This window comes from Ambystoma mexicanum, chromosome 1p (genome assembly GCF_040938575.1).
Source record: "Ambystoma mexicanum isolate Mex_15411 chromosome 1p, UKY_AmexF1_1, whole genome shotgun sequence".
Lineage (NCBI taxonomy): Eukaryota > Metazoa > Chordata > Amphibia > Caudata > Ambystomatidae > Ambystoma > Ambystoma mexicanum.
Window position 1 is genome coordinate 773,376,495 of NC_090921.1, and position 26,399 is coordinate 773,402,893.

The following is a 26,399-nucleotide window of genomic DNA, read 5'->3' on the forward strand; positions in this document are numbered from 1 at the left end:
CTTGCCATGGTTCAGGATGGCAAGGATGTTATGTGTGAGGCCGTTCAGTCGGGTTTGGACACGGCAGATTGCGTCAGCCGGTCCATGGCGGCGAGCACCGTGATACGCAGGTTTGCGTGGTTGCGGAAGTCCGGGTTTGCTCCTGATGTGCAGGCCCGGCTCCTCAACATGCCCTTTGACGGGGGAACATCTTTTTGGCACCAGAGCCTTGAGAGGTTGCAGACCTCAAAAGATGCAGCAAAGTCGTTGTGCGCGGCAGTTCGGCAACCTGCGCCTTTTCGTCCTAGGGGACAGCAATGGAGGGGAGGTTCCTTTCGTTATTACTCATCCTTTGGAAAAGCGAGAGGAGCTGCCAGTCAAAGGGGCCACCGTAGGAGTCTGAGAGGTGGAAAACAAGGTACTCTAGGTGCCAAAGCCGCTCGGGCTGTTGTCTCTTTGCCCTCAGGTAACGCCGCAGCCGCTTCAGCTCAGTCATGAGGCCATGTCCCATGGTTCGCCGGTTGGGGGGAAGGCTGGCGCAGTATCTTGCAGAGTGGCACGCCATTACTTCAGATGTGTGGGTTCTGGAGATCATAACCCACGGCTACTGTCTTCCTTTTCGGCAGAGGCCTCAAGACAATCCACCGGGGAATCTCGCTTTGAAGAGTCTGCATCCGCTCCTTGCGCTGGAAATTCAATCCCTGCTGGAGAAAGGAGCCATAGAGCTGGGGCCTGTAGCGGAGAGGAACAAGGGATGGTATTCCCCTTATTTTTTGATTTCCAAGAAAGACGGGGAATTCAGACCCATCATGGACTTGCACGGTTTGAACAAACTCCTCAGGAAGGACAAGTTCAAGATGGCCTGGAGGACTTTCTCAAGTCCTCCAGGCCCTTAAACTTCGGGACTGGTTGGTGTCTCTCGACCTCAAGGGCCCTTATTTTCATGTGCCGATCCATCCGAAGCACAAGAAGTACCTGAGGTTTGCGGTTGGCGACTCGCACTTTCAGTTTCGGGTCCTGCTGTTCGGATTAACCTCCGCCCGAGGCTCTTCACCAAGCTCATGGTAGAGGTGGCAGCGCACCTCAGGAAAGGGGGGATGATTGGTTGATCAGGGCACGCTCTTCCGAGCAAGTCCTGGATCATCTGTCAGTCACCTGCCACTCCCTCCACAAGCTGGGCTTCTCCCTCAACTTGAAGTCCCATTTGACACCAACTCAGAGGCTCAGGTACATCGGAGCAGTGATCGACACGTCCCTGGGGCAGTGGTTTCCTCCCCAGGTGAGGGCTCATCACATTCAGCAGATGGTGCACAAGTTTCACCTTGCCCAGACTCTCCCAGCGTTAGAGTTCTTGAGACTGCTTGGCCTCATGGCATCCTGCATTCTTCTCGTGCCAGAGGCCAGGTTGCGGATGAGATCTTTGCAATGGGCACCCAAGCTCCAGTGGTCTCAGTCCTCCGGCAGGATGTTGGACCCTGTTCAGGTGCCGTTTTCGGTTGCCCAGGACCTTCTGTGGTGGGCTGACAAAGGCAATCTGATGAGGGGGGCTCCATTTTGGCTGCCCTGGCCTGAGGTGATAATCGTGACGGACGCATCCCTCACAGGATGGGGAGCTCATGCCAACGAGTTTACAATCGGCGGTCGTTGGTCTGCGTCGGAGTCCAAACTCCATATCAATCTATTGGAGCTGAGGGCCGTCAGGCATGCCCTGAAGGCTTTTCTGCCGACTGTGCGAGGAAAGAATGTCCTGATCCTGACGGACAACACGGTGGCCATGCACTACCTCAACAAAAAGGGGGGGGGCAGGGTCACTTCCTCTGTGCAGTGAGGCAATGCAGCTCTCGTTCTGGGCAATCCAGCAGGAAGTTTCAATCTCAGCAGTTCATCTGGCAGGAGATGAAAACGAGACGGCGGACGCTCTGAGCAGGCAGAGCGCGATCTCTCACGTGTGGGAGTTGGCTCAGGAGATTCTCCTGGAGATCTTCGCCCTTTGGGGGACCCCTCAAGTGGATCTCTTCGCCTCCAGTGTCAACCGGAAGTGCGAGAGGTTCTGCTTGCGGGTATTTCCTCCAAGAGAGAGCCTTAGGGGACGCGTTTGTGGTGGAGTGGTCCTTCCCACTGCTGTACGAGTTTCCTCCAGTCCCTGTCATCCTGCAAGTGCTGCGAAGGTTAAGGAGGTTCGGTTCCCGGATGATCCTCATTGCTCCGGCATGGGCCCGGAGAACGTGGTACCCGGACTTTCTCGACTTGTCCATTTGCCCTCCACGCTGTCTTCCCTACCGAGACGATCTGCTCTCACGGGAGGGGGGGGGTCTGGTTCTCCATCCAGAGGTCAGATCCCTCAACCTTGGCTTCTGAAAGGATGAGGTATAAGGATTGGGACCTCCCTGAAGACCTGATGGAGGCGGTGCTTTCGGCCAGAAGGCCTGCAACAAAGTCCCTGTACCGTTGCCGTTGGACAAAGTGCTGCGACTGGTGCAGGGTTAAGAATGTGGATCCTTTTTCATGTGACATTCCTGTGGTTGTCTTTTTTCCTTTCTTTAGCCCACAAAGGCCTGCAAGTGGGTACTATTAAAGGTTAACTGGCGGCGCTGTCTATATTTAAGCGCTCGTCTGAGGAGTGTTCTTATTTCAAAGTTCCTTAAATTTCTCAGTTTCTGAAAGGGCTCACTAATGTGTTTCCACCGTCACCTTTCCAGGTGCCCGGTTGGGATTTGAACCTTGTTCTAAAATTCCTAATGGGTGCTCCATTTGAGCCTTTACTTTCTTGTCCTTTGAGACGTTAACCCTTAAAACTGTATTTTTAGTTGCAGTTACTTCCGCTCGCGGGCACTTTCTGTTAAGCCACCCTTCAGTGTTTCATAAGGACAGGGTTGTCCTTGGGGTTCGTCCTTCCTTTCTTCCGAAAGTGGTGTCGGAATTTCATTTAAGCCAGAAGGTTATTCTTCCGGCATTTTATCCTCCTCCGCATCCTGGAAAGGAAGAGGAGAGGCTCCATAGGTTGGATCCTAGGAGAGCTTTAAGTTTCTACTTTTCACACATGTCACGGGTCAGAGTGGACGATCAGCTCTTTATTGGCTACGCGGTAAGGCGTTTGGGACAAGCTGTTACTAAGCAGACTTTGTCTAGATGGATTACCTTGGCAATTTCTGAATGTTATCGCTTGGCGGGTAAGGACCCTCCGGTAGGCTTACGGGCCCATTCTAATAGGGGTATGGCTGCCTCTACTGCCCTGCAGGGGGTCTCCTATTCCTAATATCTGTGAAGCAGCCACGTGGGCTTCGGTCCATACTTTTGTAAGACACTACTCCCTAGATTCTATCCATGGGCAGGATCTGGTCTTTGGCAAGGCGGTCCTTTACTCTGTGATTTAATTGGGCATTCTAAATTTCTATATTCTAAATTCTTTTCCCACCTCCTTGCTTGGTACTGCTTTGGAAGTCTGTCATAGATATGGAATACGTCGGAGGACCCTATCCCCTCGAAGAACAAGTTACTTTCTTACCTGGTAACGTTCTTTCTATGGGTTGGTCCCACAACATATTCCATATCGCTACCTCCCTACCTGCCCCGCTACAGAATTTCTTAAGTGATTGCATCTTACGGTTCCGCAAGGCTTTCTGTGGTCGTCCTGGCAGAAGATTGGTGCCACACGTTCTGGGGGAAAAAAACAACTGAGGCTATGGGCGTTGTGCGCCCTACTTATAACATCCGGAGACGTCTGCTCGACGGAGGCCCTTGAGGACAGCGTATCGACATCGACGCGGACGCCGAAAACTTTCCGAAGCAGCACAGCTGTGGGGATTACCTGTCATAGATAGGGAATACGTCGTCGGACCATCCCATCGAAAGAACGTTACCAGGTAAGAAAGTAACTTGTTCTTCTGGAACATGCACCATATAAGATGGGTTTTCGTCCGTATTGCTTAAGAATGATAAAATGTCTACATAACGGGACGGTAGCGAGGGTTTGGAACAACGGACTAATGCCGGATGGTTTCAATTAAAATCTGGGCACTAGATAGGGGTGGCCCCTTCCCCTTAATATTTAACTTTGCTTTATAATCACATGTAGAATATATTTGAGAAGAGGGCAGAGAGAAAAGAATATGAATAGGCTTGAAAGAAGATGATGTGGTGATACATTTGTCCAAACCCAAGGAGTGTTGTCCTATACTAAATAATATATTTAAGGAAGTAGCAGGTTGTCTGGACATAAAATCAATTTGTCTAGGACTGAGACGCTCTCCTTTTCGACATCGTATTGGAGTGATTTTGAGATTTGGGACTGTAAATGGTTTGAACAGTGAAATATTTGGGTATAAACCTAGTACGTGATATAAAAAAAATGGTAGAAACTACTGTAACGAAAGTAATAGAAACAATGGAACTTATAAGGCCCCTTGAGTAAGACTCCCTGTATGAGCCTGTCCGGGCTGAGGAGGGCCTGGAGAGTCACATATTCACAGCTGTAACTATGATCCGTCCCCCGGACTATTACTGGACTGCTTCACTGCCACTGGTGCGAATGCCATCCATGATCCCTGCAGTCATGACAGTGAGTTTGGCTGACCTCCAACACCTACTCACCTGAGGCGTCTTCAGTGTTTTTTCACCTCCTCCATCCTCGCCTTAACGAACTTCTTTCCTCTCTCTGCATTTACTCTCATTTGTGTTCAGCATACTCTTACATCCCGTCCCCTTACCTCCATACTGCATGTGCGTCCCTTCCAAGGGAAGGGAGACGGAACCTTTTTCATCAGAAAAAACCTTCTTCCCCTTTAAATTTAGAGATGCATGGGGGTGCGGCCCTGGGAGCATGCACTGCCCTGACTGCCCTCCAGCGCCACACCCCAGTCCCATTTTCCATGTCGAAGGGAACGGGCCATATTCAGCAGCGCTCCTGGGTTTGGCTTCGGCCATGTAATTCCATGTGCGGATACTTATTTTGTCTTTTTATCATACAGGTACTCGGTCCTCAGGTGTCACGCTCCTCCCTGGTGCATGTCAACTTTCACAGGGTTCAGCAGGTGTCCAACCTGCGATGGGATCTTCCCAACTTCAGACCCCCCACACCCTCTGCCTATGTTGCCTTGGCCCAGACCACGGTTGGCAAGCTTGTACAGCGTGCAACGCCCTGTCAACGAGGTCTCTGAAGAACAGGCTAGCCAGGTGGAGGCAACTCTTCCAGAAATCGCCTCCAGAGGACCTGAAGGACTTTGTCAAACATCGTTCCAGGCCCAAGGTATGGCCTCTGTTCTCCATCAGACCCCACAAGGGAGACTCCTTCCCAAGTACTCGCCCGCGCAGGAGGGACCGCCCAGGTTCTACCAGCACGTGCTACCGGCCTACGGGTCGAGGGATCCTCGGATCCTACCAGTGACAGTGTTGAGGGACCGGAAGGTTCTTGTACCAGGTCCTCACCCGAGGGGCCACGCCCTAGTACCAGTAATATGTCAGTGGGGCCGTCTCAACGCAGCTGTACCGGCCCCCGGCCGAGGGCGTTACGCCTAACAGGCCTCGGCCTGAGGAGGTGGGTAGGCCTCATGATCCACACTCCAGAGTCCTGGAGGAGGCTGGGCCCAGTGAGCTTTGCAACACGACGCAGGCACGTGGAAGGCAGTTTGACAAGATGGCCACCGTGCCAGACATCAGCATCCGTCCGACGCCACACCCGGAACGGGAATTCGGCGAAGAACGAGTGTCAAGGTGGGACTGGTGTCAACAAGGTACGTGGCCTACAGCCTATCCTTCATTTGCACAGGGCAGGTTCCTGCTACGTCCATATGGGCAGGGAATGCAGCGCCTCCAGCAGCCACCCGCTACTCCGTCTATATCCCCTACCACCTCTCCAGCCTGTGAGGACAGGTTCTTTGAGAGGTTCCTCAGACTCATGAAGTCCCCTCAGATGGGGGTGATCCTCGGGGATGCCATCAGGGAGGTGTTCCTGCCAATGCTTCTGTTGGGGAGAATTCTCTGTTAAGGCTGAATTTCCTAACCTAGTGAGTCCCCCAGCAGCTTTGCTGGATTTCTGGGGTTTGTTTTTTTCTCCTCCCAAGAGTGAGACTCTTTTACCCTCACTGTTGGACATGATTTGAGTGTGTTTCTTTGACTCTAGATGTGTTTAATGGGCTATGGGGTCTTTTACTCCATAGGGCTTCATTTGTTTTTGTGATGTGTGTTAAACAGCACCCTCAGTGCAGTAACACAGGGGTGTCATAGTGACCCCCCAGTATAGACTCCATAACCTGGGACTGACTACTGTCTCCCAGGGCATGTAAAGTCACCATTGACTTTACTAGTCTTGAATTCTGAACAGAACCAGTACAAACCATCATATTGTGGACATACTGGCCGGGACAATTCGATTGCCCCGGGTCTCTTAGTCGAGGGGGCACGTCTCCGTCCCCCCTGATCGAGTTTTGGCTGGTGGCAGTGGATACTACTTTTTATATTCAACCACGAATATTTCTCTATGGGATTTTCCCATTGTTCGAGGCTACTATCTTTATTTATTTAATTACGATAGCCTCGAACATACCGCCAGTTTATTTATTTATTAATTCTCCGGTTGGTATTTTTTTGCCAAAACTCGGTTCTAAAATGGCGTTTGTGTTCACTTCTGTGACTCCAACCCAAGTCGAGCCCTTTGACTGAGTTGCCTAGGCAACTCAAGTCGCACTCCGTCTGATTGGCCCAAGTGGTGAATGGGGGTTTTCTGCATAAAAACAGGGCTTTGTGGACTGGAACTTCAGAAGTCGCCACAGGACCTAAGAATCCGACGAGGGAGAAGCTGAGCCGACCTGCTACGACGACACCACCGGTGGAGCCCTGCGGGACCGTCTCACCACTTTTCCCAACGACAGAGGAGATCTCCCACCGGAGAGTCTTCTTCCTTTGACTGGTGGGGATAACCAGTTTCACTGTCTTTTCGCCTTCCCGACACATCTTGTGGCCGCCTTGTCTGTGCCAAGCACCCCGGCAACCGGAATACCACGTTTTACCACGACCGCGAAATAAAGGGTAATACCTTTAACCGGAAAACTCCGCGGCTGGTTTCTTCCCTGGCAGTGCAACGACCTTCATCTTTCCTCCAAGTCGAGATCTTCTCTTCCTCTGGACGACGCCGAGACTTGCACCCGCTGCCAGGAACAACTGCCACCGCTGGAGGATCCTTCCCACTTAAGGTACAGTGTTCCGCCTGGCTTCCCTTGCCACCGACTGTACGGGGTAGATTTAGCCCCCGGCTTTCGAACCTGGGTTAGCCTGGGACACCCTGGCTAAACTTTTCTGAGCCTCTCTAAACTCTTTTTGAACTCTCTGCAAGACTTTCAAAGCCTAGTGTAACTGTGAGATCTTGGGCGCATTTGTGCTCTGCTCTCTCTAAGAGTGGGCCCAGCCTATGAACTTTGGCTCACAAGTGACTTTTGCTCTTCTGCCTTGCTAAAAGTGTTCCTAAATCTTAGAGTGGTGTATCTTCACATATTCTGCCTTTTTCCCTCCCTTTTTCATTAACTTATTGGAGTGCCATCTATAGTTAAGCGCTCACCTCTGTCTGGAAATAAGTGGTGTTAACTAAGACTTGTCTGATAAGGAATAAGGGTTGTATATATCATAATAGTAACTGTGTTTAGAGTGTTTTACAAATAAGAGTGCATGAGTGTTTCAAACTGTGTTTTTAAATAAATAATTATATACGTTGATACCAAAGCTCTGGTCAGTGTTTGCTTGTGCTATTGTATCTGAGTGCCTATTGTGTATACTTTGCATACTGCCTAACTCTTCTTGAGGGAAGTCTGACTGCTCAGCCACAGCTACCAGGTAAATCTGGGTGGTACAGACTGCTACCAAGTGGGTTTACTGCTAACACCTGTAGTCCTAAATCTTTTGCAGTGTTCCCAAAGGGAACTGCACAGGTTTCTGCCTAACAGCTTCCAGCACCTCATGCTCCTCCGTCGGGGCCCCTGGCGCAGCCTTTGCCACCGGCTCCAGCCCCCGGCCGATTCCTCAGGTGGTTCCGTTCCAGCCTCTGGCTCCAGTCCCAGTACCCCACCCTCCGGCTCCCGCCACTCCTCCACCGGTGCAGGATCCTCCTAACCCCCAGGCAGACACGGACGATGAGGAGGACACTGACACGCCATCATCAGCCAATGCCTTCCATGAACGTCTTGCAGGGGTGGCTGAGTACCCGGACCTCCCTCAACCCGAGGTCAATCAACCAGCAGAGGGGGCCCTCGCAGAAGTCCTCACGCGACGCCCCTCTGCTAAAACAGGAATTCTACTGCTGACCGATGTAGTCGCTCTGGCCAAGAAGGATTGGCACAAGCCCACTCTGTCCAACCGGTCAATCGACGCCTGGACGCCAAGTACAGGTAGATGGAGGGGGATACACTCTTGCTATCGGCCCATTCTCAGCCACACTCCTCAGTGAGCGCTGCAGCATCACTATACTCTAAGCCTCATTCGTCCTCAGCCTACCCCTCTGCTGTGCTGTTCGGCAAGGAGGAGATGATCTTGGAGGCGTACGGGAAGAAACTCTATTCCAACGCGTCCTTGCATCTTCATCAGACCAATGCTGATGCCATGCTGGCAGGCGCTAACCAGAGGTTGTGGCGGGGAAATTGCGAATTTCCTCCCAGAGCTTCCTACGGAGAGCCAATCACGTTTCAAGGCGGGACTGGCTGAGGTGAAGCTGGTGGCGCAGGACATAATGGAGTCCACCGTGGCCCACATTGACACAGCTGGCTGGGCCATCTGCATCGCCACGGACATGAGAAGAACTTGGCTGCATGCAACTAAATTTAACTGGATGTCCAGGAACGCATATTAGACCTGCCATTTGAGGGGAGTGACCTCTTCCACTCCACCACAGACGAGGAGTTGAACAAAAAGAAAAAGTGTTCATAAGCTGCAAAGTCTTTATCCATCCTGACAAAGACCATGCCCAAATCGTACACCCAGTCACAGCAGCGCTCCGAAAAAGGGTGTACATACACAGGGTTCTGTGGCTTCCACAAAGGTGCAAGCAACAAAAGGGGGGAGGAGTAAGGGCTTTTTCCAACCCCCCCTCTACAACAGCCTCGGATGGAAAGAAGGCATGATGCACTCCTCCGTGTCCACGTGTTCCTTTGGTCGGCAGGCTTGCTCTCCATGCACATTTCTGGCGCCAGAATATTGTGGACCCCTGGATACTCTCCGTAGTATCCACAGGGTACCGCCTACCCATTCCAGCCTCTCCTCCCTTCTCCCCTCCACTCCCTCAAGTTGGGACAGCAACTCTTCTGGCAGAGATCAGATCGCTCGTAGAGAGCCAGACCTTGGAGGAAGTCCCAGCCTCCCATCATAACTTGGGCTTCTACTCTAGGATTTTGCCATTCAGAAAAAGAACCAGGCGGGCCTGAGAGTTGTGCGGGACCTTTCCACCCTCAACCTCTCCTTACCTCTACAAAAATTCAAGATGGTTACGCCAGCTTTTATAGTGGAGACATTGTGCATTGGAGACTGGCTGTGCTCCCTGGATATGAAGGACGTGTATCTACACGCCATGATATGGCAGCCCCATCATTCTTTCATATGGTTATGGATCATGGGCTACCATTTCCAATACAAGGTCCTTCCTTTCGAATGTATTGTCCTCCCAATTATTCCTTATCTTATGATATTCGTATCCTCCCAGCTTTGCTGCTTTCGAAAAACAAATTCCCGGCAGAGGATGCTGTGCACGAGGTCGTGGCGTTGATGTCCCTCGACGGGCTCCGTACCGTGTCGACGTCACCATCAGTATAAATAGCTTGTGCCGCGCCCGTTGGCTTCAGTTCCGTTTTTTCCGATTGCTTCGCTCTCGAACGGCGCACTTCAAAATGTTCTTCTGAAAATGTCTTCTTGCACCCCTTCTACTCCCAAGACGGGGTTCAAAAAATGTATCGACTGCGGATCGAAGATGTCGATTACACATCCTCACTGCATTTGTCTTTGGTGCCTAGGTTCAGACCATCGAACCGGTGACTGTGGCTCCTGTCAGTCGATTACGGAGAAGGCCCTTTGTGAGAGGAAAGGTAAACTGGCTGTGGGGTGGGAAGCTTCTAAGGTCTCCTCGAAGGCCTCGTCAAAAAAGACATAAGTCGAGTGATTCGAAAGAATCGGATCGTCGTAAGCACTCGGAGATCTCGATCTCGCAGTAGATCGAGACGCTCTTCATCTTCCTCTTCAAAAAAGGTTAAGAGGAGACATGGATCTCCCTCTTCATCCTCCGATACATCTACCGAATTGGTACGATGCCCGACTAAGTCTGATTCCCCAAGAAAATGGGAAGAATTTAGAAGGAAGATGATGGAGGTGTTTGAGAATGCGGCCTCGACCCCCTCAAAGAAGCTTTAAAAGAGCCCAGGGAAGTCAGGAACTACTGTGGTAAAACCCAGTAGTATGGGTGAAACTCGTAAGACTCAAGTCGACGCCAAATCGTTGAAGAATCCTCGAATCAAGTGTTTCCCCGACACCGTATAAAAAACAAGTCGTTGAAACCCTCGACGACTTCGTCGATGCCAAAAGCGTTTTCAACGCCTCTGTCGAAGACATCATCGGTGTCCTCGAAGATTCCTTTGACCCAAACTCAGGAAAGGAGATTTACTCCTTTACCTAAGTCAGACTTCTTTAAGTACATGTCTTCTATTTTTGAAGAAGAGGTTTCTCCTTTTGTAGTATAATCTGGTACCAGAGAGGTCCCAGAAGAATTAATTGATCCAGAATCAAAAATGAAAGACCTGTGATATACCCTTCACTCTGCTAGTGGCATTGATACGTCACCTGAGCTGGAGTTTGCAAAACCGGACCATGCAGAACATGCAGATTCAGGGTACAGGAGTTTAATGAATCGAGTGGTGGAATACATGGGCTGGGGTAGAGCCTCACCCACTTTTGATCTGGATGATATGACTGACATACTTGAACAGGGCCCCCTGAAGGATCCAGTTCTCCTCTTCCATTGGGCACTTCAGAGAACGGTAGAAAAAACTGGGTAGTTCCTGATACAATTGCTGCAGTCAACAGTAATTTTCCAAAGAAGTATAGAACTTCTAGTTATGATCCTGATTATTTAAGCAGGCATCCAACTCTAGAAAGTCTGGTTATTCCGGCTGCAACTTCCTCAAGACAGACAGCATATCCATCTATCCCCCCGGATAGAGAGGATAAGAAGGTGGATTCCTGGGCCCGTAAGGTCTTTACTTCGGCTAGCATGGCTCTTAAGTCAGCTAATGTCAACTGTACCCTGGCCAGGTTCACCCATACCCTGTGGGACTGCATTTCGGCAGCGGCTGAACATATTCCAGAAGGCGAGGAAAGTGAAAGCTTCCTGAATATTGTCAAAGACGGAAAGGAGGCAATGGGGGAATGTGATAGTATAAGCAGATCCATGACTGCAAGCACAGTGCTACCCAGATTTGCGTGGTTGAGGAAGTCTGGTTTGCACCAGATATGCAGGCCAGACTACTCAACATGCCTTTTGATGGCTTTAGGCTATTTGGTAGTAAAGCTGATGAAAGCTTAGAAAAACTACATACCTCAAAAGCGGCAGCTAAATCTTAGCACCTCCATGCGACAGCCTCAGAAACCTTATTCTTCCTGGAGAGGTTGTTATTTTCGGTACTACTCCTCTTTTGGTAGACAAAGAGGACAGGCCATTCAAAGAGGCAAGAGAATTGTCACCCGTGGTGGACGAGGAAAAAGTGCAAAACCAGCCTCAAACGGCATCTTTGCCCTCAGCCGCTCCTGCAGCCACCTCCAAATCACTCTGAGGCCTTATCACACAAAACCCCGCTGGGAGGCAGAGTCTCTCAGCATCTGAAAGAATGGCAGGGAATTACTTCAGATGCTTGGGCACTAGCGACAGTAGCTCAAGGTTACTGCCGTCCATTCCTAAAAAGGCCTCAGGACCATCCACCGGAAACAAGCTCTGTCAAAATTCCAGATCCGCTCCTGTTGCAGGAAATGTGCACCCTGCTAGAGAAAGGTGCAATAGAACAGGTACCTGTAGCGGAGAGGAACAAGGGTTGGTACTCCCCCTTCCCCCCCTACTTATTCCAAAGCAGGACGGAGGATTGAGACCCATCTTGGACTTAAGAAACTTGAACAAGTTCCTCAGGAAGGACAAGTTCAAGATGGGTAACCCTTTCTCAGATCCGTCACGCTCTCCAACTCCAAGACTGGTTGGTATCATTGGAACTTCAGGATGCTTACTTTCATGTGCCAATCCATCCCAAGCACAGAAAATACCTGAGGTCCGCGGTTCTCACTTTCAGTTTTGAGTTCTGCCATTCGGGCTGACCTCCCAAGGGTTTTCACCAAACTGATGGCGGTTGTGGCAGCGAGTCTCAGGAGAAGGGGAATTCACGTCTACCCCTACCTGGACGATTGGTTGATCAGAGCACGTTCTCCCGAACATGCTCATGAACATCTGTCGATCACCTTTCACTTCCTTCACAAACTGTGCTTCTCCCTCAATTTCAAGAAGTCTCACATGATACCTTCACAAAAGCTCCTATTTATCAGAGCAGTTTTGGATACTTCCTCGGGCAAAGCCTCGCCTCCCGAGGTGAGAGCTCTACACATTCTGCAGATGTTCACAAAGTTCCAGAATGCCCAGCATCTGCCGGCCTTCGATATTCTGAGGTTGCTCGGCCTCATGGCATCCTACATTTTTCTGGTGCCAGAAACCAGATTGAGAATGAGATCCCTTCAATGGGTCCTCAGAACTCGGTGGTCTCAGTTCTCGGGGAGTATGTTGGATCTTCTGCAAGTCCCAAGCGCAGTTGTTCAGGATCTTCTATGGTGGGCTTGCAACGACAACATTCTCAAGGGAGAATCTTTTTGGCAACCATGGCCGGAGATAACCGTAGTAACAGACGCCTCACTCACGGGGTGGGGAGCCCACACCAACGATCTGACAATCAGCAGTCGTTGGTCTCCATCGGAGTCCAAACTACACATCAACCTATTGGAGCTGAGGTCAATCAGACTAGCGCTGAAGGCCTTCCTGCCCTCTGTACAGGAAAACATTTTCTGATAATGACAGACAACTCGGTGGCCATGTACTACTTCAACAAGGGAGGAGGCGTAGGGTCACTACCACTGTGCAGAGAGGCAATGCAGCTCTGTTCTGGGCAATAAGAGAAGGAATGTCTCTATCGGCAGTTCACCTAGCCGGAGAGCAGAACATGGCGGCAGGCGCTCTGAGCAGGCAGAGCACAGTCTCCTACGAGTGGGAGCTAGTGCAGGAAGTCCTTCTGGAGATCTTCGCCCTTTGGGGAACCCCTCAAGTGGATCTGTTCGCGACCACGGTGAACCGGAAGTGCGGACAGTACTGCTCAAGGGAATTTCCTCAGAGAGGAGCTCTAGGAGACACGTTCGTGGTGGACTGGAAGTTTCCACTTCTGTACGCGTTTCCTCCAGTCCCTGTGATTCCTCAAGTAATCAGGAGGTTGAGAAAGTTCAGGAAAACCATGATCCTAATTGCCCCAGATTGGGCTAGGACGTGGTACCCGGACCTTCTGGACATGTCCATCTGCCCTCCAGTACGTCTTTGCAAAGAGAGGATCTTCTCTCGCAAGAGGAAGGTCTGGTTCTCCATCCAGAGGTCAAGACACTCAACCTTCACGCATGGTTTCTGAGAGGTTGAGATACAAGGATTGGGATCTTCTGGATGACGTAATGGAGATTTTGCTTTCGGCCAGAAGGCCAGCAACAAAATCCTTGTACCGCTGTCGTTGGAACACATTTAGTAACTGGTGCAAAGATAAGGATGTGGACCCTTTTCAATGTGGCACCCCAATGGTGCTCTCTTTCCTATTGCATCGAGCCAATCTGGGGCTCCAGATCGGAACAATTAAAGGCTATCTTGTGCTGCACTGTCCTTTTTCAAGCGCTCCTTGGAAAAGGTTTCTTGCTTCAAAATTCCATTGATAATTCAATTCCTGAAAGGGATTACTAATGTATACCCTCCAGTCCCCTTTCATGTCCCAACATGGGATTTAAATCTAGTACTTAAGTTTCTAACTTGTATACCGTTTGAACCTCTGCACAACTGTCCCTTGAGGCTTCTAACATTGAAGACTGGCCTTCTTGTGGCCTTAACATCAGCCCGCAGGGTTAGTGAACTGCAGGCTCTCTCATGTAAACCTTAATATACTACTTTTTACAAGGACAAAGTGGTTCTTAAGGTTAAGACCTCTTTCTTACCAAAAGTAGTTTCTGACTTCCACTTGTCACAAAATAAATCATATTACCAACAGTCTATCCTCCTCCTCATTTGGGCAAAGAGGAGAGACTGCAAAGACTGGACCCAAAAAGGGCTCAGTTTTTACATTTCAAGAATGTCAGAATTACGTCAAGATGGCCAACTTTTTGTGGGTTATACAGATCATAAATTAGGATTAGCAGTGACAAAACAAACTATCCCGCTGGTCATTCTGGCTATAATTGTGTGCTACAGATTGGCAGGAAAAGACCCACTGGATGGGCTGCAAGCCCTTTCCACTAGGGGGATGGCTACTTCTGCCGCTCTGAAGAGGGGAGTCCCTGCAGCAGATATTTGTTCAGCTGCAACATGGGCATCAATGCATACCTTCATCAAGCATTTTTGCGTAGATTCCTCTTCCTCCAATGAGGGTTTATTTGCCAAGGCGGTACTTTATTCCGCCATGAGAACAATAACTAATACTCCCACCTCCAAAATTACCACTGCTATGGGAGTCTATCAGAAGATGAGAAATACGTGGGAGGACATAATCCTTTCGAAGAACAAGTTACTTACCAACTGTAACGTTCTTTTGACTGGATGTTCCTCCCACGTATTCCTCATCCCCCCTTCCCATCCTACCCCGCAGTACAGTTTACGTTACTTACACTTTCCCCTCACGAAGGCGATCAGTCATAAGGCTGAATAATTCCTTTAATAATTCCTTGAATAATTCCTCAAAAAAACAGAACTGAAGCCAATGGGCGCGGCACAAGCTATTTATACTGATGGTAAAGTAGATCTTGTGCACAGCGCCCTCTGCCGAGAATATTTTTTCCGAAGCAGCAAAGCTGGCAGGATACGAATATGATAATATGAGGAATACGTAGGAGGAACATCCAGTCGAAAGCACGTTACAGTTGGTAAGTAACTTGTTCTTTGGCCTCAATTCGGCCCCTAGTGTCTTTACCAGACTCATGAATGCTGTGGCTGCCCGGCTCAGGGCCTCCACATCTACCCATACATCGACAACTGGCTCGTCAGGGCTACATCTCCGGAAGCAGTTCACACATCCCAGGCTCTTATGAACACACTGCACGATCTGGACTTTTCGCTCAATCTCAGGAAGTCGCAGCTGCAACCCACGCAGACTGACCTTCTTGGGCCTCATCTGGGATAGGGGCCCCGAGAAGGTGTTTCCGTCGGAGAACAAGATCACAGCCATCAAAAGGGCCATTACTCACTTCCTCAGCAGAGAGGTGACCTCGCACTGGTGGTACCAGCAACTCCTGTGTCTCTTGGCAGCGGTCGTATTAGCCGCCCCCCACACGAGACTCAGGATGAGGAGGATACAGCTGCACTTCGCAGCATCATGGAACCAGGAGCGGGGCTCTCAATCCGAGAGGATCAACGTTCCTCTATCTCGCCACCATGACCTCACATGTTGGTTCATGGACTGCAACCTATGGACTGGCAAGCCCTTTCGGCCTCCCACCCTGCAGGTCACCATAACCACGGACTCCTCTCTTGAGGGATGGGGAGCCCCTCTGGACGATCTCTCGGTCCACTGCACCTGGACCCGACAAGAGCAGGAGTATTACATCAATTGGTTGGAGCTGAACGCCATCTGGCTAGCCCTCGAAGCATTCCTCCCACTTATCTGGGGCAAAGTTGTCCTCATCCAGACAGACTCAACCAGCATCTACTATGTCAACAAGAAGGGAGGCACCAGATCCCCTTCACTGTGCAGACTGGCAATCAGCAAGTGGGATTGGGCCCTGGAAAACGACATCTACCTCACGGCAGTCCACCTTCCAGGGGAATCCAACCTGGAGGCGGACAGGCGCAGCAGGTTGGGAGCAGACCGCTACGAGTGGCAGCTAAACCACCTTGTTACTCAGGAGATCTTCAGCAGATGGGTTCCTCCCCAGGTGGATCCCTTTGGCACCTGGCACAACAAGAAGTGCCCTCCTGACAGGGACAGGGCCCTGGCTCCCTGGGTGGCGCATTTCAGATTCAGTGCAACGGCATGACAACTTATGCCTTCCCACCCGCTCCGCTGATTCACAGAGTGATTTACAAGATCAAGGAGTCTTGCCAGCTCAACATCATTCCAATAGCTTGATGGTGGCCAGCCAGGCCATGGTTCTCGGAGCTGCTCAGCCTCTCGGAGATGCCACCGATTCACCTTCTGACGGACCCAGCACATCATCTGGCACAGCAGGGGGACAGGGTCATCCACCCCACACCACTGAAGCTAGCCCTCACAGCGTGGTTCCTGAACAGGTGACGCTAAGGCACCTCAGCCTCTCCAAGGCTAATCTGGAGATCATACAGGGCGCAAGGAGCAAGGCTACTAGGGCCCAGTATAAAAGTAAATTGACCAGGTTCTGCCACTGGGCAGCCTCCAAGGAAATCGACCCCCCCCCTGGCATGTACTCTGGACGACGTGCTCTCCTTCTCGGCGCACCTCGCCCACTCAGGCATGCAGGTGGTCACCTGCCACACTTACCTCGCAGCCATCGGGGCATGCAGGAACTCGGAGGAGGGGGTCTTCTCCTCTAATCCGATTGTCAAACATTTGACGGGGCTCGCAAGACTCTACCCGCCCATTAAGAGGCCACACCCCGTGTAGGATCTGATCATAGTCTTGGGCGCCCTGGTGCACAAACCATTAGAGCCAATGGCGTTTGCAGATATCGGCCAGGTCACCATTAAGACTGCCTTACTAGTCGTCTCGCAGAGTCTGCGAAATCCAGGCGCTGGTCGCCTCAGAACCATAAAATACCTTTCACAGGGGCAAAGTAGTTCTGCGGACACACCCAGCATTTCTGCCTAAGGTGCTGTCTGCTTTCCATTTAAACGAGGAAATAGTCCTTCCTACGTTTTTTGCCGATCCTATGGATGAGGCACAGAGAGTTCTGCATTGCCTGGATGTGCGGCGTGCCCTGAAATTCTACCTGGATAGGACCAAGGGCATCTGCTGATCAGACGCCCTATTTGTCACTTTTGGAGGTGCAAGACGAGGCTATCAGGCCTCCAAGGCCTCCATATCTCGCTGGATGGTCTCGACCATCAAATAAGCATACAAGGGTCAGCACAAACCTCTTCCAGCAAACATGCACGCCCACGCAGTCCGGGCCAAGGCAACGGCCATCGCATTCCAGCACCATGTCCCTTGGCATGTCATAAGCAGGGCAGCCACATGGGCCACTCCCTTGGCTTCCTGCAACCATTACCGTTTGGATGCCGGCTCTAGATCTGATGCGGCTTTTGGACAGGCGGTATATTCCTTAACTGCTACACTATCACCTATCCCCCTTCTCTTTCCAAGTTCGGCAGGAACAAGCACAAAAAAGACATCCTGAGTGCAAACCCTGGATTTACCATTGCAGACACCTATGTCAGTGCTTCCTCTACAGAGATTTTCACTGATATCCTTTTCTCTGTCCCCTCTCCTGATCTTTGGACCCCCATAACATCTCCACTCTCTCCTTCTACTCGCTCCTCTATCAACGGTGGCACCAAATGGGAAGTCTTCTTGGCTGGTTTTGCATTCTCATGTTGCTTTAATATATCACACTGGCACTATTCTGGTTCAGGGTCCACAAATCAACCGCCTTCTCTTTGTCTGCATCCTGCCTTCTCTCATGAACTAACTTCCTTCCTTTGCCCTGCATCTCCCCCTTCTACTCTCTCTCCCTCCCCTGAATGGTATACCATGCCACTGTAGCCCACCTCAGAAAACCTTCAAAAGCGCCGACTTCCTCCACCTGGCAACTCTTAATGCCGCTCAGCCAACAAACACTCCTGACATCTGTTACCTTCTTGAAGACATTGACCTCTACATTCTCCCTCTTACTAAGACTTGGTTCAATGGCAGCTCAGTCACTGCCTTTGGCTCCCTCCTCCCTGACGGCTTCAATATCCATCTCAAAGCTTCGATCTCACAGCACTGGCGGGGGTTGCCTTAATCATCTCCTAGTGGGTTCTGGCTTCCATCTTCCCTACCCAGCCCTATTCCTCTTTTGAAAGCCTGGTTTTCAAGTTGGTCACCTCTCCCACCTCCCCCTGACCATTGCTACCATCTTCCGGCCTCCAGGCACCACCTCCCTATTCCCCTCTGAATGGGCTGACTTCTGCTCTTTAATTTCATCCTCCTGGGTGATTTCAACGTTCAACTGCACTCCCCTGGCTCTGCATCCACTCTTTTCACTGACCTCTGCACCTCGCTTTTCCTCTCCATTCTCCCTTCCGGGCCAACCCTTACAGCTGGACACTCTCGATGCCCTCATACACTCTGACATCTCTCTCCCCCCACACCCTCCATTAGTCACCCCTCTCTCCTGGTCAGACCACTCTCCTCCCAACTGGGTCCTGTTGACCCGCTGACTGCCCCCCCCAAAAGCCCCTCCAACCTCATTCACCAACATCTGCCCGATGAAACGAGTGATTGCGGCTGCCTTCGCCTCCACCCTTCACCTCCCCACATCTGACTATCTCTGACTGCCCTCAGCAACCTCCATCTTTCTATCACCATGACTCTTGACATTCTTGCCACAGTCATGAGGATCCGTCTGAAACCTGCCTCAAAGCGTAACACTTGGTACAACACTGAACTTGCAGCCCTGAAACGAAAGTGCAGGGCAACAGAATGGAAGTGGATATCCTCAGGCTCATCCGCTGACAAACTGGCCTGCAGCCTGCTCCAAAGGGAATACAGACTTGCCATCGGAGCAAAGAAAAGAGCCCACATTCAGGCACGGGTCTCCGCCGCATCCAATCACTTGGCTGAACTTTTCAAAATCTGCAGGGAACTAGCCAACCACTCCGCAGTCTCTGCGGTCCGACCCCCTCCCCGTATCTCCTTCCCAGGCCCTCTGCAATGCACTGGCCTAACACTTTGCCACCAAAACTCAGAACATTCTGACATCCCTTTCTACACTTCCTCACAACCCATCCCTGCCCCCCACCACACTCAACTCCCTTCCTCCTTCTCGCCTGTGACACCTGAAGAAGTTACCAGAGTTGTCTGCTCCATGAAGGTCTCTTCTAAATGGGTCTCCCGTTGCTCATCCAGGAACATCAAGGATAACATTGGCTCTCTTGCCCCTGCACTCATGGATTTCTGCAATCGCTCATTTGTCACTGGTTCTTTCCCCTCTGCCCTTAAGCACTCCCTTGTGCGCCCACTCCTGAAAAAAACATCCTCTGACCCTAACTGCCCTGCAGGCTATCGCCCTATCTCCATCACCCACTTCGTGGGGAGGCTGCTTGAGAAGCTGGTCTTGCCCCAACTCAACTCTCACACTGAACTTGGTGGTGGCCTCCATGACCATCAATCTGGATTCCGAGCATCCAGAGGCACAGACTGCTCTTCTTAACACCCATGAAGAACTGCTTGCGTCTCTGGACTCCAACCCCCCAACTGTCCTTATTCTTCTCGATCTCTCCTCTGCATTTGACACAGTTAACCATTCCATCCTCACACAAAGGCTCCACAATACTCTTGGTATCTCAGAACGGGCGCTGGATTGGCTCTCCTCTTTCCTCCCTAACCGCTCTTCCCAAGTCATCCTGGGCCCCTTCTCTTCTTCTTCATCTCCACCTCTGGTGTCCCCAGGTCCCTATACTCTACCCCTCGCTATTTAACATCTACATTGCTCTCCTTGCACACCTAATCTCCTCTTTCTCTTCCAACATCCAGTGTTGCAGACAACACACAGCTCTTCTTCAGCCTCCCTGCTGACCCTCTTACACCCTCCATCATCCCAGACTGCCTATCTGCTATACAGTACTGGTGCGCCTCCAATGATCTGTCAATGCCTGTAAAACTGAGATCCTTCCGGTTGGGAACCCTCCTCCATCCGTCTTCCCCCTCACTCCGGCCTTCCTCCTTGGGCTCTCCCCCTGCGCCTTCAACTGAAGCCAGAAACAGTGGAGTCCTCTTCGACTCCTCTCTCTCCCCTTCCTCCCTCACACTCAGGACATTGCCAAGAAGTCCAAATATCTTCCTTCTCAAAGGGATTTTACCTTTTCTCACTTTCCTTCAGAGGCTCAATGTGACTCATACCCTGATACTCTCTAGACTTGATTACTGTAACAGTCTCCTCCTGAATCTTCCTTCTTCCACTCTGCGACCCCCTCCAGCTTATCCAGAATAGGCAAGCAAGACTTATCCTTGGCCTTAATCCCAGGGACTGCAGCTCTCCTGCACTAAAAAGTCTTCACTGGCTCCCGGTTGCTGCATGGATTAAATTAAAATCCCTCTGCCCGGGGACCACACTATCTTCAACTTTATCTCACTAAATACTCTCCGTCTAGACCACTTCGTTCCTCTGGCACCAACTCTGTGTGTAAAGTGTTTTGCTAAACAGAGGGCAAGGGGTTGTTCACTTTTCTCTGCGGGCTCCCGCCTTGGCCCTTATGCATCCTCGGGCCTTGATCTCCCACAGCAATTCTTTCCCAGCTCCTGTCTATCCACATTACTTGCATTTCACACCCTCCGCTCTGGAGGCTCGCACTTACACCTCCTGCGGTCCAGGCCGTGTAGCACTCAACAATCATAGCACTAAGCCTATGCCTCACCCATGAGCCCTTACCCCCCAGCAGTTACCCCCTCTTCCTTTCTGCACTTGCATGTTCTGAATACTCACAAGGCATAGGTTTGTTAATTCTCCCTATTGCTCTTAAATATTTCTGTTGTAATGTATTTCCCACCCTCACCCCCTGCATGCCCTGTGGGCGCTTTGAAACAGTATTCTCTTATAGTTTAAGCGCTTGACAAGATAACAATAAATACATGGATAAAACTTGATTGAATATATGGGCAAAAATAAATGTTATTAAAATGACTCTTTTTCCACAATCTTTTATTCACTTTCCAGTCAATTCCAATGACATTTACTAAAATGATTTTTTTTAAATATTTTATTGTGCATTTGTTTTTTAAACAAACCCTAAGCACATGTATAAAAGGTAAGACAATTGATTTATATGAAATCATCATCAATTCAATAAAACATTTCTTTTTAAAATGCAAGAAGAAAAGAAAAGAGAAACCATTATCACAATATAAACCCAAGGAAAATGTGATGGTGGGTCTGGATTGTTGCGCTAGCCTAAGTGGTCATCAATTAAGTAAACATAGCTGATTGAGAAGAACGTAGAATTTTAATGATTATTTGTTGTCAATTATTCTTGACAGTCAAACATTACAATCCTTCAGCTAACATGTGTTTTTCGACAAGTTATCTTAGTTCTTGAGTGACCTGGATGGTCTGGTTTAGGCTTCTAGTTGTAATGAATAGTGGGTTTCTCAGCTGTGGTTTGGTTCACTCACTTGTAATTGTTCGAACTATATTTTCAGTGCGCAGCGGCTGTGTAAAAGTTGTATATCCCTAATGAGAAACAAGTTGTCCCTTGTGTATAGAATCCACTAGACTAATGTACACGAAAACCTAGGCAGAACTTCTGGAGATGGACTTGCATCTCACACGACTAACCTGAGACACACAACCAAAATCAACTGGAGACATATAGGTATGGTGACTGCCTTGCGTCAAATCTGGACATGGTTGTGATGAGTGAACCGCGTCGCATCCAGATAGAGCTATGGGAACAGGCATGGGTCACAACTAGTTAAATCCATGGGCATGAGTTTGCATTACACACAGACTGGTATGGGAGGGTTGGCCTGAGTAACAACAAAGATAGCATTGCAGACACTGTCTAGCGTGAAATATGGACAGAGAGGTGATTGACAGCCTTGTCATGCCGGAACAAGATCACTGTAATGAAGGACATATGTCTAAACCTTGAAAGACCTACAAAATGACTGCGTCTCGTCATACAACAATGCTAATAATCCAACCCTACCAAAACCTCACCCCTCTGCATACACCTCTCGAACTCTAAACACAACCATACCTCTAAAACCACAGCAAACCGCACTCACTTCACTACACTGCAACAACAAAACAAACCACACATAGTTGGTTATTTATAACACGCTTAATATCCAGAGATTTCTAAGCGCGGACCCGGGGATCGAACCTGTGTTGCTCTGCATAGTCTTGCTGCCAAGGCAAATGCGTTACCCATGAGCTATACTCCCGAGACAAGGATGAATCTTTTAAGAGCTGGAAAGCTAGACTTAGTTAAATAATTGCAAGGTGCATTTAGTGAAAAAACGTTGTGACGAGATGGCCTTGCATCTTTTCTGGTCAGCTAGTATTCCCAAATTACTTTTTCTGTCCCAGACTCTAGACTTCTGTTTCGGAACATGTTCAATATTAGGCAACTCAAAAACAGAAGTGCATGGTTTCCCCAACGTTGTCAAAAGAGAATTGGCTGACTGTTCCAGGATAAATGGGTTTACTCTCTTGATATATTCATATTTTCAAGTATTTTGAGAAGATGGTTCTAGGTACATAAAGGAGACATCAATTTAAAATGGAGGATAGTGCGTTGAACTAACCAAATCATTGTAAGTGAATATAGAACAAACTCCTTCCTCAATGCCTCAACTGGAACAGAGCTCAGCAAACTCATCACAGAACTAAGTATCTTGACTTCAAATTTTCCAAGCCATTTAACATGTCTTAAAGGTATGGGCTGAAGCCCGTAGGTTATTTCAGGAACAATACTTGTGCGATAAATTGTCAGCAGGCCTTCTATATAATTACCCCCTTTGCTAGCACTTTAATGCTTTATGCAAACTATTTTTTAAAAGTTTGAAGCCAAGATACTTTGTTCTGTGATGAGTTTGCTAAGCTCTGTTCCAGTTGAGGCATTGAGGAAGGAGTTTGTTCTATATTCACTTAAATGATTTGGTTAGTTCAACGCACTATCCTCCATTTTAAATTGATGTCTCCTTTATGTACCTAGAACAATCTTCTTAAAATACTGGGAAAATTTGAATACATCAAGAGAGTAAACCCATTTATCGTGGAACTGCCCCCTGGGCACATCATTTTGGTTTTAATGATGTTGGTCTTCGTATGGTTTCGCTGTGCAAATTCTGCAACGGCCTTTGAGCGATGTAGCCCTATCAAAAAGAACATTGTCGTCCGCATATCCAAGCCATGGCACCACCACTTTATTGGTTCTGGGGGTAACATTTGTCACAGCATCGATCGCACTTGCCTTGTGGAACACATAGATTGAACAACAGGGGTACAAGAACAATGATTCAAATCGATAGTTTTCCAGACCTTCCTATGTGGCGATAATAAAAAAGAACTAAGAATTCCCTGCTACATTTTAACTCAAGATGTTAGAAAGGTGGGTATGTAGTTATCCTGTCCTTGTTCTGCTTATAAATCAGCATACTGGTTAATACAGAATACAACACCTCTACCGGTTTGGGCAGCTATCGAAGCACAGGTACTATTCCCCCATTCACGCTACATCATATATGAGTAAATTAAAACATATAAGCCAAATGTTACCTACATTAGCGGCTATCCGGGGGTACAATTCAGCACTTCAAATTCTTAAAATGATATGTTTGAGGAGTTGATTGTAATAGGGAAATTGAAGTTAGGGGTGAATTGCATAACAAATATTGCCTAGATTTGCAAGTACTAACTTTTATTATACTTGGCTCACTAATATTGAAGAGGCCTGAAATGACAACAGTAACTTTTAGTTTCTTCTCTTTTGCTTCTTGTCCTCCTTGATGTGATTCTTTCTTGCTGCCCGTTCACAGGTCCGATTTGGTCAGCAGAAGAGATACCAGGACTGGTTCCAAAGACAGTACTTGTCGACGCCAGACAGTCAGTCGTTGCGCTGTGACCTGATTCGTTACATCTGCGGGGTGGTCCACCCATCCAACGAAGTCCTCAGCTCGGATATCCTTCCCCGCTGGGCCATCATTGGCTGGTTGCTGACCACCTGCACGGTAATAAAACAGTCCATGTATTTGAATAATTTTTTGGATGGGCGACAGTGTGGCCGTACAGTAATGTCGATTTGAGCCTTTTTGGGTTGGGGCAATGTAGCATAGGCTGTCATTAATTTGCTTGGTGTGAAAGGACCAGTGAGAAGTATGGATAAAGGGGAGATTAGTAAACTATGAGAAGGGCTTTGGAGCAGGGAGGCCATGGATGATATATTGACGGGAGGGTCACTGAAGTTGGTTTATTGGAAGGTGGCAGTGCAACATTGAAGAAGAGGGTATTTAATTGTATTATCGTGCTAATGTCGGAGATCAGTCTCTAAGCGTGGGACCGGGCTTCGAACCTGTGATGCTCGGTTGTCTTGCTTCCAAGACAAATACATTGCCACTGAGCTGTCCTCCTGGTATTGAGCACCAAGAGTGGATGGATACATTGCTACATAGAGTGCAGTCAAAGTGTTTTTGGTAGAAAGGCTTTGGGACAGAGGCCAATAAGTATGCAGAGGCATGTTTTGGTTGTCATAATGAGCATTTGATCCAACAATTCAGGACAAAGGGGTAAAAGTACACATTTCATGAATGGGGACAAATGGGTATTAGGAGAGGACGACAGATATTTGGGAACAGGGACATCCATTGGGAGGAAACGGTGGGAGGCGCAAACAGCCTGGGGCTAGGAAGGAGAAGAATGCATTAAGGGCACAGATGAGAGGGGCAGGAGCGTGGATCGGAGCAGTGAGCATTAGCGAGGGTTGACAATCCTGGGGCTAGAGGTAATAGGAGGACATGATAGGACAAGATGCATTCTTAAGCATAGATCAATTTTAACCAATGCTTTCTTTTTCAGTCCAATGTTGCAGCATCCAATGCCAAGTTGGCATTGTTTTACGACTGGCTATTCTTCAGCTCAGACAAGGACAGCATCATGAATATAGGTGAGAAATATGTTTACATCTCAATGTCGAATTGCATCAACTCCTATGTTATCTACCTCCTGGACTCACATCTATGACAGAGGTTCACATTCTCAACTACTGTCCCAAAATATTATATATTTATTTTCTTTAAAAGCATACTATAATATTGATGGCATACATTAGTTTAGAAAAATGGATTAGTTGAAATTTCTTAATACAAATCATTTGATTAGCAATACAACCTAAATGAGTAGCAATTTTGATATTAACTATTTTCAAAGGAACAAGCAAAAGATCAAAATAAATGTTTGCTCGAGAGTGCACGCCGTCCCAGGCAGTACTTTATGCCAAAACAATAAAAATCATTGGGATGCCCAAGAGTTGGAAATGTCTTCTTTGAAACCTATGGCATACAGGTGCATTTTGTGATTCCCATTACTTTTATCTCACACCAGACTCTTTGATGATGCTGTTTTATGGTATTCCGGCGCACACAGTGCTCTGATTTTCACATTGCCAACTTATGCTGTAAGAACCACCCCAACATTGAAAGCGCAGTCAGCAGCCTTGGCAAGGTAATAAATAGATGCACACACGGAAATGCATAATCTTGCCATAGTACAAATAGTATAGTGCTCCGTAACCCACTATTGCCAGATTGTTTACAAGACACTGGCTATGAAAAGGTTACAGACAAGTGTGCTGCTCGGAGGGCGAACAGTCTGGGAGGCAACCTCTGGGCTTCTGTGCAGAGCTCATTCCTGACACTAGCCTACACTCCCATCTGCAGTGGCACACACAACTCCTCACACTTTCAGCCTCACAGAATTGGCTTACAGGGTGCCGGTGCGCATCTAGACTAAAACTTCGGCAGGAGAGGGGCTAACCCTGCAAATATTAGGAAAGGGGCACCTTCAGAGACTGTGGAGGGGAGAAGCAAACTCACTTGTGTGGGGGTGTTCTCCAACAAGGCATGGTGTTGTAATGTAGAGTGGCAAGTTAGCCACAAATTGTGCTGTATTACACATCAGGCCACTGTTACAATCGTTCGTCCTGCTCTCCCCGATACTAGTGCAAATCCAGCTCCCTCGCACCGTCTCAGGCATTCCACGCACTTGGCACTCGGACACAAATAACCCACAAAGCCAGAAGTGGGGTTGTAAAAGTGCTGTAATGTTAACACACACACCAGGCTCTGGAGGGCTGCATCGACTCTGCCCCCTCCCAGGCCTGGCTCATACTTATGTACAATGCAAAGCTACATATTAATCTCCTCCCATTAGCCGTACGTATTCATAACAATAGTTCATTTCGCCGAAGAAAAGGCAATCAAGTACATTTCGTAACTTCAGATTGTCTTTGCAAGTCAGGC

The 26,399-nt window shown here is 48.9% G+C and overlaps 1 protein-coding gene across 2 annotated transcripts in view; it reads left to right on the forward strand.

Annotated features, from left to right (window-relative positions):
• Window positions 1-26,399, forward strand: part of INTS3 (integrator complex subunit 3) — a 1,800,341-nt gene that overhangs the window by 504,694 nt on the left and 1,269,248 nt on the right. For both annotated transcript variants that reach the window (XM_069651244.1, XM_069651252.1), the window contains exons 10-11: window positions 23,922-24,113; window positions 24,958-25,045. In XM_069651244.1, the coding sequence (XP_069507345.1) occupies window positions 23,922-24,113; window positions 24,958-25,045 (280 nt within the window). The remainder of the gene's footprint in view (window positions 1-23,921; window positions 24,114-24,957; window positions 25,046-26,399) is intronic.